At 45.1% G+C, this 14402-nt stretch overlaps 1 protein-coding gene across 1 annotated transcript in view; it reads left to right on the forward strand.

Moving 5' to 3' along the window:
* Positions 1-314: 314 nt before the first annotated feature.
* RHOBTB3 (Rho related BTB domain containing 3) overlaps positions 315-14402 on the forward strand; it is a 37954-nt gene continuing 23866 nt past the window's right edge. Inside the window, exons 1-5 of the mRNA XM_066603007.1 lie at positions 315-439; positions 2738-2939; positions 8251-8446; positions 11407-11567; positions 13778-13889. Of these exons, the coding sequence (XP_066459104.1) occupies positions 438-439; positions 2738-2939; positions 8251-8446; positions 11407-11567; positions 13778-13889 (673 nt within the window). The 5' untranslated portion in view covers positions 315-437. The remainder of the gene's footprint in view (positions 440-2737; positions 2940-8250; positions 8447-11406; positions 11568-13777; positions 13890-14402) is intronic.

Consider the following 14402-nt stretch of genomic DNA (forward strand, 5'->3'; position numbering starts at 1 on the left):
GCCCCATCTTTGTCGCACGTAGATAACCTATGTGCGAAAAAGATAGTCCTATTTCTTCTGGTGTGTAGTATTAACGTGCCCTTATATTGCCTCAGGCAAATTGTGAGTTGTCCCTCTGAGAAAGGTCCACTTGGGAGGTATTCTTCTAGTGAGGGCACTAGGTGGCAGCTGTGGGCACACCACTGGCACTGTGGGCATGTATAGCTGCATGCATGTGAGAGGACAGTAGAAGCTGATGGCTGTCAGTCTCTGCTGCTCTGCCCGTCCCCTCCTGCCTCTCCCGCCCACCACATGCTGCCAGTAGGGACTGTTTACAGGCATTCATGACTGGAGCGCATCCCGGCCTGCTGGACGCTGCAGGCTCAGCATTAACCCGCGCTGTGCCACTGCAGGCTATTGCACCGGGCGATGTGACGAGCTGCAGCTGATCTCCAGCAATGTAAGTGATGCCACATCTGCCCTCCGGGTCACTTCTGTAGTCCACTGTAGGGGGCTGTGCAGAGAGACAGTGCTGTGTATGACTGCCGGCCGGGCTCTGCACTGTACACAGTAGTCTGGGGAGGGCTAGCACGAGCCTCAATGGGACCAAGCTCTACAGGAGTTCATGATGAGGGTGGGCTCACATCTGCGTTGGGGGATTTGTTTTCCTGCTGCATTTGGAATCCCTGCAGTCGCAGAGGTTCCATCTGAGAACAGAACTGAACAGCGCCGGACGGACCCCATTAACTACAATGGGGTCTGTTGGGTTTCAAGCTCAGCTGTCCGGCTTTTTTCTTCTGGTACATTGAGCTGCATCTGCGGCAGAACCTCCAGCGCCGATGTGCAGCCGGCCTCATTCTGCACTTCAGTATCTTAGTGCTATATGAGATTGTACTAGTATAAAGCCCCGCTATATATATATATATATATATATATATATATATACACACACACACATATGTATGTAGTTAGAATGTGAAGGCGTCAGCTATGTCGAATACACAGAATACTCAGCCAACATAAGGGTCCCGCTGTGTGTTGTCCCCCTGGCCTACTTTCGAAAATGTTCTGAAAGCTGTCTGAGGGTGCGTTCACACGTTGAGGAAATGTTGCGCATCCGCACCAAAATCCACAGCATTTCTGCATCAAAAACTGCACCAAAATCCACAGCACTGGTGCAGATTCTGACTCCGCTTCAGTTGCAGATCCGCAACCGATTCCAGCTAGAGCTAGTGCAAGCAAGTAACGATACTTAAGAAACGGAAATTGCTGCCCTCACCAAGAGCGGCGCCCACTGCCTGTACCACCACTGCGGAGCGCACTTCCGTATCACCTGTGCAGCGGGATCTTGGTCAGGTGATGCGGAAGTGCGCTCAGTAACGGTGCCGCGTGCGTGCAGTGAGCGTCGCTCTTGGTGATGGCAGGAATGGCGTTTCTTAAGTATCTTTGCTTGTACTAGTTGTAACTGAAAGGCTGAAATCAGCTGCCGATTCGCAGTAGAATCCAAGTCAAAATCCGCTGTGGATTTTAGTACAGTTTTTGATGTGGAAATGCTGCAGATTTTGGTGAGAAACTGCAGCATTCCTACTACGTGTGGACACAGCTTAGAGCAAAACCCTTGTTGCCCGTAGCAGCCAATCACAGCGCAGCTTTCATTTTACCTCAGCAGTGTAAAGGCCCATTTAGACGGGACAAGTGTCGGGCAAACAATGCCCAACACTCGTCCCCGCTCATACTCATACTCTTGTGCTGCTGCACAGGAGCTAGTATTGCTGGTGCACAGCATGGCGGCAGGGGGCGATTTCTCTCCTCTCGCTCTCCCACCCTTCTACATTGACATAACATAGCGGCCATTCAGTACTGAGCAGCTGCTATTTACACTGAATGATGAGCTCATCACCCATCATTTATGCTGCATAAACGATGGACGATGAGCTGATCGCTCAGTGTAAATAGCAGACGTTCAGTATTGAAAGGCCGCTATGTTTTGTCAATGGAGAGATGCGGGAGAGCAAGAGAAGAGAAATCTCCTGCAGCCTCCCTGCCCCCTGTTGGCTGCTCTGTGAGTGAGTCAGCTATACTAGTCCCCATGCAGCAGCATGGGAGCGAGTATATGCAGAGATGAGTGTCCGCACGACGGTGTGCATGGAAGAATGAAAGTCCATTGACTTTCATTGCCTCCATTCACCATGTATCACGCACGCGTAATACGCTGTGAAACAAAGCCTGTGGACATGAGCCCTAATTCACCACTTTAATGTGACGCAATTCTGATTTCCTTCGGAATCATGAAACCGATGTTTGTTACTATCAGGCCAAGGGGAAGTAGCAGCAGGTTACGGCTTACAGACGGGTGAGGAGCGGCGCTATGAGAAGACCCCTGTAAGGCAGTGATCCAGGGAGAGATGCTGCATGTAAGCTTATCTCTGATTGGCTGAGACTTGGCCAATCAGTGCTATGCTTGTATAATGAGAAATGAACACCGTGCTTGTCTCCGCAGGCTGCACGAGCAATGCGGTGATGACATCACCAGCGGTTCGCGTTTAGATTCATACAGAGTAGGAGTGTTAGAAGATGCTATTGGGTGGTTGGGGGTGGTGGAGCGTTCTGTGAACAGGTACGGATGGGCTTGCTACGTGTAGTTAAACAAAATTGACTTGTGTTTGCACAGTTTTCAAGAGTACATTGCAAATGTTTACTCAACCACGTAAAGTGCGCGATATTTACACCCAATGAGTAACTGGTGTATTTGTTTAAGGCCAATTCAGATTGTGTCACTGGGGACTGAAGACAATGAAGTACTTGAGCCCGAAGAATCAATGAGTGTGGTCGCCCGCTGTCTGCAACGCAAGTCTTATGGATGGGAAATAGAAATAGATGATAACCACCCGGTCTTCAAGGTCTACCGACCCAATCTGCGGGGCAATGTGGAGATTGTGTTACATGACTGTCCTGACTGGGTAAGTTGTAAAAATAGAAGTAATACATGAAACAAGTCACCATTGGCCTCACGGTAGTCAGAACTCCCAACTATGCATTTCCAAACTTATACATTTTACAACGTTTAACAGAAGCCACTAAGCTCTGACAGACGGACCCTATTGACTTATAATGAGACCGGTAGGGCGCCATCAAGGTGTATACTGATTTGATGGTAGAATAAATGGAGCAACTGACGCAGATGTGGACAGAACCTAGAAAGTAAAGAAGCAGATGTCAGCAGCACAAACCACAAGTCCAAGTAAATGGGGGAGCCACGAAAGTGCACGCTCAATTAGGGATCTGGACCTCTTCATATCCTCCACGCAGAGCAAACATCAATTGTAAAAGAGCAGCACAGAGTAAGAATCCTTTAGAAAACTTCTTAGTATCCAAGTAGCATCTTTATTACAAATCCACTGGTTACACAAAAAAAATGACAGGCAACGTCTCGACCGGCACTTTGGTTTTTGTCAAGCTCGGCAAAGACCGCAGTGCTGCTCGAAACGTTGCCTGTCATTTTTTGTTTTCTGGAACCAGGGGATTTGTAATAAAGATGCTATTTGGATACTAAGAAGTTTTCTAAAGGATTCCTACTCTGTGCTGCTCTTTTACAATTGATGTTAGAACCTAGAAAGTAGGGGCTTAAACACATGGGTGGGATTTAGTCCCATTATGCGGTTGTGATAATCATGGCCGGATAACGGGATGAAACAAAACAATTGATTTTAATGGTTTTGTTTTCACTAGGTATTTTCTTGGGTGCAAATACTACGCACAAGAAAAGATAGGACTTGCCCTATCCTTCCCGGAAGTAGTGGCACAGTGTTTGGACAGCCCAAGAAGAAAAAAAAACTGTCCAAGCGCAACTACGCTCCGTAGCAGCGAGTGTAGTTGTGCATAAGCCCGTGTGTTTTTGTCCTAAGGGCTCTTTTATATGGGATGACTGTCTAGTTCTTCAGCACCCAACAGTCGCCCAGTGGTAATCTGCCCTGTGTTTTCACACAGGAGTGAGGATTGCTCAGTGGATGGAAGTTGTGCGGGCCGAAGAACATTCTGACTGCCTGCCTCCATGCATAGTAAACAGACCATTGTTCATAGACAAGTGACAGCCTGTGTACACAGGTCAATTGTTTAATTTTTATGCCTGCAAAAACTGAACAACGAACGAATTATCATTCATTGTTAAAGGGGTTGTCCCGCGGCAGCAAGTGGGTCTATACACTTCTGTATGGCCATATTAATGCACTTTGTAATGTACATTGTGCATTAATTATGAGCCATACAGAAGTTATCAAAAGTTTTTCACTTACCTGTTCGGTTGCTGGCGTCCTCGTCTCCATGGTTGCCGTCTAATTTTCGCCGTTCAATGGCCAAATTAGACGCGCTTGCGCAGTCCGGGTCTTCTTATCTTCTCAATGGGGCTCCGTGTAGCTCCGTGTAGCTCCGCCCCGTCACGTGCCGATTCCAGCCAATCAGGAGGCTGGAATCGGCAATGGACCGCACAGAAGCCCTGCGGTCCACGGAGGGAGAAGATGCCGGCGGCCATCTTCACCGGGTAAGTAAGAAGTCACCGGAGCGCGGGGATTCAGGTAAGCACTGTCCGGTGTTCTTTTTTAACCCCTGCATCGGGGTTGTCTCGCGCCGAACGGGGGGGGGGGTTGAAAAAAAACAAAAACCCGTTTCGGCGCGGGACAACCCCTTTAAGTCGCTGACAGCATTTACACTGAATGATTATCATTCAGATTCCCCCGATCCAGCGAGAACCTGAGCAAAAGTTAGGCCGGTTTCACATCTGCTTCAGAACCTCCGGCCAGAACTGCAGAAGGGAGAAAAGCATGTCAGAAAAGTAGCATAAAAAATTCCTCTAATGATAAATTCCCCCCACTATTTATAGTTTGCATATGAAATTAATGAACACTATATAGATAAGTAAGGGTGGCTTCACATCTGCGCTCAGGGTTCCGCTTTCCTGCTCCTTTTGGGGAATCCCTACAGCCAAATGGCTCCATGTTAGGATGGGACCGAACCAAGCGGGATAGGACCCCACTGACTGTAATGGGGTCCTTCTGCTTTCTGCACAGTGGCCTCGCTTTTGGACAGAAGACAAAGCGCTGTTTGCAGCATTTTCTTCCAGTATTTTCAGCCGGATCTATGGCAAACGATGCCCGACACTTGTCGCCGCATACACTTGCTCCTGTGCTGTTGCACAGGAGCGAGTATTATTGACTCGGAGCGGGGCTGCTGGAGGAGATATCTCCTTCTCGCTGTCCTCTGTCCCTCTCCATTCACTTAACACAGCAGTCGTTCAGTACTGAATGGCTGCTGTGTTACGTGAATGGAGAGGGGCGGGGGAGAGCGAGGAGTGAAAACTCCTGCAGTCGCGGCCCCCTGCTGGCCGCTCTGTCCGACAGCCAACGATACTCGCTTCTGTGTGACAGCACGGGAGCCAGTACATACAGGGACGAGTGATTGTTTGCCTGACATTCGTCCCGTGTAAATAGGGCTTAAGGATCAGGGCAGGCAGCAGATAGAGATAGCATAGTTCAAAAACAAGTTGAAGTCAGGAGAGGAGAAGACAGAAAATCTGGGTAGAGTAAGCACAGGTCAAACAAGGAATCAGTCAGAACAAGTGCACATCTTTGCATACCAAACTGAAGTAATTTACTTAGGAATCTGCTAGTGGAGGAGGGTACCTAAAATGGCAAGAGACCTTTCCGGATTGGCTGGGGACGGACAAGCTTGCTGCACACAGTTTAAGAAATGGGACGGCCAGCGTGCCTGTGGGGATCAGGAAACCTAACAGGAGATGCGGCGTCTAGCACAGAGAACATACGGGACGTGATGCTGGCCACAACCGGCGGAATGAGGATGTAGGAGATGCCGTTGGCCATGACCGGTTGCCAAAACCTTAACCCTTCAGTCGGGTAGTGAAGGAAATCAATGTGTTTTAGTTTTCTTCCACCATTTCATATGTCTTTGGTCAGTGTTGTCCGTGAACTCATTATAATAGTGTGTGGGTACATTGTCCTTGTCCTTCACAAGAATGTTCTGTAACATACCGAGTAACTGAAATGCTCCGCTAGACCTATGCCTACTTCTCCAGACACAGATTCACATAAAAGTTTCATTGTTCATTTTCCAAGTCCTATCGCCAACGCTTCACTTCAACACAGAGCCTGTAATGACAGACTGCACATGCCAAGCATTGAGCTCCTATTTGCAGAGGGCATTGATAATAACGCTGCAATAAAGTTGGCATTCTGTAAAAATAGGATTATATTTGAATGTTAACATTTGATTTTGTGCTTAGCTTCTGCCAACAGATAGGACCTTGGTAGAAAAGCATGCAAAAACCTTTCAGAGGGAAAGTTTGGATGGGCAGTAACATAGTAGACATATTTAATATGTAAAGTGCAGTTCCAGCTCTCTGCAGTTTACTTTATTACTGCCTGTGCCTGCTGGCCATTAACTGAACTCATGTTTTATGGGTTATAATGAGAAGAGTGACACAGTTGACCATTAACTGTAAGGAGTTGCTAGGATTTTCTCCACTTGATATGAATATTCAGTCCTATTACTCTAGTCTTGGCCAAGGCAGAGAGGATTTTTGATGCTTCTTTGCACTAAACTTGCACACCTCAATTACTGATCATTCACTTTGTAATACTGCTAAAATCCATCTTAATGTGGATCAACTTACTGAGGCATCAGGTTACATGCTGTACATAGAAGTCTATGAATGGGGTGGAGAAAGCAGCTGCAAGTAAGTCCCGCTGCACACAACCAGGTCAGATTCTGGATATGGGATGCCGCACCGGAATCCGATCTTCTACCCTGCTGATGACCCCACGTACATGTAATTTCTTTTCTTTTTTGGTCCTGTGTATGGTCCAGAAGGCTCGCTGTTGGACATGCACCGATTTTCCTGCAAAGTCGCTAGGCGATGACGCAGGTACCACAACTTTTATGCAATGTTACTTGCGGAAGGTCCGTCGGTCGGATGGCTTCAATTGACTTCAATAGAACCTGTCCGTGCGGACACCGCACAAACATAGAGCATGTTGCGATTTGTTTCTCTGCCAGCAGAAAATTGCAATTGATTTCCGCTTGTGTGCAGGAAAAAGCATTTTTCCATAGCGTGCCATGGATGGTATTTGCTGTGGAACTGAGAGGCGGACGCCGCGCTTGATTCTGCAATGCAAATATGCCCATGTGAAGACGGCCTAAGTGATATAGGCAGAGAAACATGCAGAGATGCTGCAGCAGCTTCTAACAAGTGTTTTATCTCACTCCAGTGCTCCAGTTTGAAAGCATATATAACATGCTACAGCAGACATTTCCGACCCTGAGTCTCGCTGACAGCATTCTCTCGGCACAGTCGGAAGAAGCCTGTTGGCGAAACGCAGGGGCGAGCAGTTCATATTAAACTTTTCAGAAAGTACTGCATTAGGTGTTCGCTTTTGTGCATTTAGTGTGGATGCCATTTGAAGATCGCTTGTTTTGGAATAAAAACAGTGACATCGCTGATTGGGAACACTAGGGAAGCCATAGGTGGAGCGTTTTGGATACGTTTCCTGCTGGTGACTATAGAGGAAGATTCTTTTGCACGTATTGCTTTCCCTAAAAACCTTACGTGGAGCGATGAGATACATCGATTTGTTACTTTGCAGAAGAATTAACCGCCAGCTCCATAAGCTGTGAATAATGCTCTTACTACATTTTTATTGTGTTTTTTCTGTAAGGTGTCGAGTGATATAAAAAAAGCAAAACAATATACTTTCTTTGTGCGCTACTTCCGCGCCACCTCTTGCCGCTGCTCTGGTCTTCTATTTGCAAATGCTGGAGCACATGGGTTGGCCAATGGGAGGCCAACCGGGATGGCCAATGGGAGTGCCATCCCTTAAACCTATATTAGAACCCACATGACAGGTTTATGGGACGTCACCCGGCCTTCTGGCTGGGTGACGTCACCTGTCAGATGTCACCGTGCCGGCTGCGGTTAGCCCAAAACTATATATGAAATCAATAAGTCAGGATTTGGGAGAAGGGTTGCAGAGCACCCTTTATAAGTGTTCTGCACTCTACGACCATGAAGGATCATTCTGTTATCTGTAATATACTAGATCTACATTTTCTGGAAGTACTACATTGCACAGCAAAACTTTTGCAACGTCAGAACACATTAAAATGCTTATTTGATGTCTGCTGTGTAGGGAGAATTGGGAAACAATACACAGACGTAGAGCATTGTAATAAAATGCAATTACAAACTTGCTTGCTGTTTTCTAGGATACATTTGCCAGTGATTTCCAGAGCTCGCTGACCACGCTGGCCGGAGGAGATATCATTATATTAAAGTTTCCAGTCGAGAACAAATCTATATTTCAGGAAATAAAGGACAATTTTGCTCCATTGCTAAAACAGATATTCAAACACCGGCCATCTACTCCAATACTTATCTTAGCAGTTGGTCTAAGACTAAAAAGTGAGTATATGTATTACTATAGCTGTATCTTACTTTATGCCAGAGCTAGCGGATCAATCCAAAGAGCAATACTACTATGAGGCTTGTATGACAAGGGACACGCTATATGCTTCCACTCTGAAGATGCTGTAAGTAATGGAATAAGACAATGCAAAACTTTACTTCTCAGATTGTTCTTATGCAACCATCAGTAGCGTCAAAGCTAGACTTTCCTTCAGCCATAATAAAAAATTAGTCTGCAGCCATGGGAGAGTGACATTGATACCCCCTGATACCCATTACTTAGGGTACATGTTCTGCCCTATACATTCACCTGCTATCAGTTTGAGGCTATACACAAACATAGATTTGTGCAAAAATGTGTGCACATGTAACCTTTGTGAAATCTTCAAGCAACAGTTCAAATAGAGTCATATTGGATCAAGGAGTGAAAGATAAGTTGCGTTAATATTATTAGTACTAATAAAATTGAAAATAGAGCTATGCAAATAACTGTACATAGAAAGCCATGACCGCGGTAGGCAACGGTACAGTGAACATAAAAATGAACGACAAAGAAGTCGAGTCGGTCCAAGATTTCATCTTCCTTGGATCCAAAATCGATTGCAACAGGAAATCTGGACCTGAGATCAAGAGATGGATTACACTTGGTAGGAATGCAATGCAAGGAATGGAAAAGATCTGGAAAAGCAAAGATATTAGCATTGCAACAAAAACCAGACTGGTCAATGCAATCGTCTCTCTCTGGTTGCGAAAGTTGGACACTCAGAAAAACAGACAGAAGGAAAATTGATGCGTTTGAACTCTGGTGCTGGAGGAGAACGCTACGGATACCTTGGACTGCCATGACAATGAACAAGGTAGTTTAAGATCGCGTCAAACTGAAAATATCACTAGAGGACAAAATCATCAAACAACGGCTTTTTTTTTTGGCCACATGATGCGCGCTAACTCACTGGAAACAGGACTGATACTTGGCAAGGTCAGTGGGAAGAGAAGATCAGGACGCAAAGAACAAGATGGCTGGACACAATCAAGGCCACCACCAACATGTCAATCGCGGAACTGAAAGAAGTGGAGAAAGACAGGAATGTGTGGAGACAGTGATCCATGGAGTGACCGACGGTCGGATGCGACTGAACGGATTATCATCAGTCCTTATGATATATCCACATCCTACCCAAACTATTACAACATCATTATATATTTTGTGTGATTTAATATAGTCCCATTTTCATACCTGTTAATGAGCACTTCGGCATACCTGCATTGTTACTGGTAAGGTGTGAGACGCATCAAGAGCGACAACAGTATTCTGTGCTTTTAGAATTGGAAAGTCTAATGTAAAGTGTATCAGGACGATATTTTATGAGGCTTCTTCCATATTACAATCTTCTAGTTCCTTGATATTTTCTACTTTCTTACAGAGATATTCTTATGTATCTGCTTCTATCTCTCACCTCGATCTTGGGTCAAATATTTCAGGGTCCTCCATGTACATAGTGTTAAAACATTAGTTATCTTGTTTTGCGTAATCCCGTAAGACATACTTATAAGGCAGCAGAAGTACCTGAAGGTCTTTGGGCTAAAGTGTATGTGAAGTTAATATTTACTAAAGCTTATATCTAACTTGCTGTTTGTTGGCTGTAAATCATAACAACTGACTGAACATGAATAGAACATAGAATATAGACTCTACAGAATACTACTTTTTTGTTGGGAACTTCAAGCAGTAATTAGAAAGGGGCAAAACTATTTTTTTATGTATGCATGTCCAATTCAGCCACTAAAGGCCACTAAAGGCTCACGTGGTATTACAAAGACATGTACACTATCCTACCAAAAGTAATCAAATGTAGGCTAATATTTATTTATATATGTTAACGGTTACTGGGGCCTCCTTTTGGCCCTAATGACATTGGATACTCTTCACGACATGCTTTCTACTAATGTCTGATACACTTTAGCTGATATTTCGCTGCAAAAAGTTTGAGTTCTCTCAGTGAAGATGCATCGGCCCGTCTACAATGGTGCAAGAAGCATCGTCATTGGGCAGTTGAGCAATGGAAGGTTCTATGGAATGATGAATCATGCTACTCCATCTTCAAATCAGATGGATGTACCTGGCTGTGGAGGAGGTCTGGGAAACGTCTTTTACCTGAGTGTGGTGTGCCAACTGTTATGTACATTGGAGGGTCCGTTATGGTCTGGGGATGTTTTATGTGGTCTAGGTCCCTTGGTTGTAGTGACAAGACCCATGAACATGGAGGTGTACCTTGACATTCTAGAGAATAATGTGCTGCCAACAATGTGACAATACTCTGGGAATGGTCAGCCATACGTCCAACAAGACAACAGACCTTGTCACATTTCCAGTGCTGTTTTACATAGCAACGCTATGGAAAGCTTCAGACCGCGTGATTCGCCAGCGATTTACCGCCGGCAAAATCATGCCCGTGGACAGGGGGCCTAAAGAGAAATCGCCAGACGTTTAACGCAGGATGAATGGAAGGAAATATCAACTGAAGTGTGTCAGACGTTAGTAAAAACTATTCCATGGAGAGTAGCTGATGTCATTAGGGCCGACGGAGCCCCACTAAGTAATAACATATGGAAATAAATACTACTTTTGGTTTTTGCTCAGGTGTTTAATTACTTTTGGTAGGATAGTGTATGTTTCCCTGTATTGCTTTGGGAGCTTTAAGGTTAAAATAGTGGGAAGTGTAATGAAATATTTTCATCCCTTCCAATTAAAGGTTTAGGATAACTAATCCCTAATTTCCATAAATCTAGTTTAATATGAGAAGACGTGTGTGATCATTGCAAAAGTATAGAAGAACATGTGAGATGCCTAATAATATGTGAGAACAGGAAGTCTGATTCTGCCTGTTTTGCAGTGGTATTATAGAAAATGAAAGCCCGTCACCATTGATGGGATGGTAAATGTTCTTTATCTTTAGGTGGACCATCGTGTACCTGCCCCATGTGCGTATCAGACAGAAATATGGGCGTTTCGCCTTTGGAAGGAACTCAGCTTGCCAGGGACATAGGTCTTGGAGCTACATACCTAGACCTGGGTTGTCCTGGGATCTCCCATACTATGAAGTACTTGGGAGGAGTGGTAAGCTCACAGACTGTTACTGAAGGTTCCCTGTTGTGACTGTGCAGATGACTGCAGTAGGAAATATGTTCTGTTATTGAGGTTACTGCATGTTTCTATTACCAAAGTTTATATTTAATAAAAGTATTCCACCCATTTAACAAACTAAACATAAAGGTCCTTTTATAGGGGCTGATTCCTGGCCGGATGTAACGGGCGCCTAATGACAGCAAGTCAATAGACACTCGCTTACTTTTTATTTTTTTACATATTCAAGAATTGCCTCTATGGAGATGAACCATTGTTAATACCTGAAGGTATACAGATGACCAGCGAGTATTTTGATGCTTGCTGAACGTCAGCAATCAGACGAATTATATATATATATGTATATATATATATATATATAGTGCAATGGACCTGTCACCATACTATACTGCCAGTAAAGGGGTTTACAGGCTGTAGTCAGCCTATTGAAGGGATGTCACAGGTTGTTGTAGCAAGTCACAGACCACAGTCTGAGGTCTGGGATTAATTGCAGCAGTTTATGACTCTGCAGCTTGTATTCCAGTTGCAGAGAGCTGACGCTGGAGCCAGGACAGGTCAGTATAGTCTAGTTTACTGTTTTAGGGCATGGGCAGCTGTATTAAAAAAAAACTAACTAGAAAAATCCATTTAACTCCTTATGCAGCCGAGCTTGCTTTATACCTGTCGGCTAGCAGCTGTTGGCAATGGCCATGGTCAGAGCTAGCTAAGATTATGGCCGTATAACTGCTTAAATGCTGTAGTCAATGCTGACCGCAGCATCTAGACAACTAAATGGAAGGGTGCACTCTGGAGCCTCATCAGCCCTCACAAGATGCCAAGAGGTTGGCATGGTAGCCTTGGGCCATACATGGATAACTATTGACCAGGCAAACAAAGATGGCTACATTGCTTCCCTGTTGCACACTGTACATTAGTATGTATCATTAGTCTAAGACACTACACCTGCTTTGATTGGGCAGTCCTGTTCACATGACCAGTTCTGACCAGTCAGAGCAGCATGTGATGTCTTAGACTACCGATACATACTAATGTACAGGGCGCATCAGGTAACTATTGAGTGATAGCTGTAGTCCCGAGACATGCATTTAGTTGTATGCAATCCTGTGGACTTCAGCTGTCACTAAATAGTTCAGGACTTAGGATGGTACGTAGAGATAAGTAAATAAATCCAATTTGCCTTTTTTCCCTACGTAGATTTGCTCCCCATTAAAGGGATTATTTCAGACCCAATAACCAAGCCTTAACCATAACCAATCTTTGCTCGTCCTTTAATATTGCCATTAAAGGGGTTGTACCAAGAGTGACTTGTATCACCTATCAACAAGATAGGTGATAAAAGTCTGATTGGTGCGGGTCTCACCACTCAGATCCCCACTAATTCCAAGACTTGAAGTCCCATGTCCCCATGTACCGTTCATGTGCGACTACTGCTCTGTTCAATCTGCACTGCGGGTGGGTGCAGCAAAACTGCAGTGACAAGAAGAGCGTGACAAGGGAACGGGATTGGTGGGGGTCTCACCACTGAGACCCCCTACCGATCAGACTTTTATCACCTATCCATAGCGTAGGTGATAAAAGTCAATTTTGGTACAACCCCTTTAACATCTTTGTAGTCTGCTTCTTCTTTGCTCTGCATGATGGTTACATGTCCCTGCTTGTAACCTTCCGCTCGTGTCACGTATACAATCCATGAGTCTATGTGGCTCGCTGCATACATGCATGTCAGAAGCGAAACCGCTGTCCGTGAACTGCGCATGCGCCCGGAAGCAGCATTAGTGCCTGTGCAGGTCACCATCAGTGATGTAGTTGCTGAATATCCCATGCGCACTGAGCCGCAAAGACTCATGGATTGTGGGTGCAACGTCAGCGGAGGTCCAGCACATCTGACAGCGGGGCATGTGATCATCATCCGGAATGGCACTTACTTTTAATAGACAGACTATTGCAAAAGTGATAATAGTAATATTAACAGATACATAAAGCTTGGTTATGGATCTTTTTGGACAACCACTTTAAGGGACAAAATGACTTTTTAATCACGGTTTTAATTTACTAAAGAAAAAATGACTGTGCAATCCACGAGACTTGAACTGGGTGGCTAGCTCATCTTTAATGTAAAGGGCATCACCAGAGGCTGAAGCATTTCCAAATGTCACCATTGTTGTGTTCTATTTGATTTCTAGCTGGAATACTTAATACAGCAGGCTATGGACCAGCAGTTAGATGCAGCTAAAAGAAAAGGGGAGAATCAAGTCCTTAATGTCCATCCTCACCCTCCCATACTGGGGCCGCCTGGTAAAGTATCTCTTTATTTTAGCTGCATGTTCTATTGAACTGTATGTGTTCATATATAGACCAAATGCACACGGCACGCAGGATTCCACGTGGGAAATCCCGCCATGGCCGCGGCGGGTGACTCTGCGTACCTGTCGTCTTTTTCTTCCGGCTTCTCTGTACTGTGGATGGTCGAACATGCGCAGTACAGATTTTTTTTCTTAAACTCCTGCTTTTCCCACGGAATCTGCGGCCTGTCCGCAATGTCAATTGTGAATCGGCTGTGGATTGGATGACTTCCATTGACTTCAATGGAAGCTGTCTCTGCAGGAACTACAGGAAAATGGAGCATGCTGCGATTTTTCATCTGCAAGCTAAAGCTGCAATTGGTTTCCGCTCGTGTGCATGAAGAATCACTTTTCCATAGCATGCTATGGAGGGTTATTGTTGCGGAACCTGGAGGCGGACGCCGGCGCTGGATTCCGCTGCAGAAATCCACCTGTGTGCATGAGGCCTTAGGAAAGATCAGTGTAA

This window comes from Eleutherodactylus coqui, chromosome 5, assembly GCF_035609145.1.
Source record: "Eleutherodactylus coqui strain aEleCoq1 chromosome 5, aEleCoq1.hap1, whole genome shotgun sequence".
Classification (NCBI taxonomy): domain Eukaryota; kingdom Metazoa; phylum Chordata; class Amphibia; order Anura; family Eleutherodactylidae; genus Eleutherodactylus; species Eleutherodactylus coqui.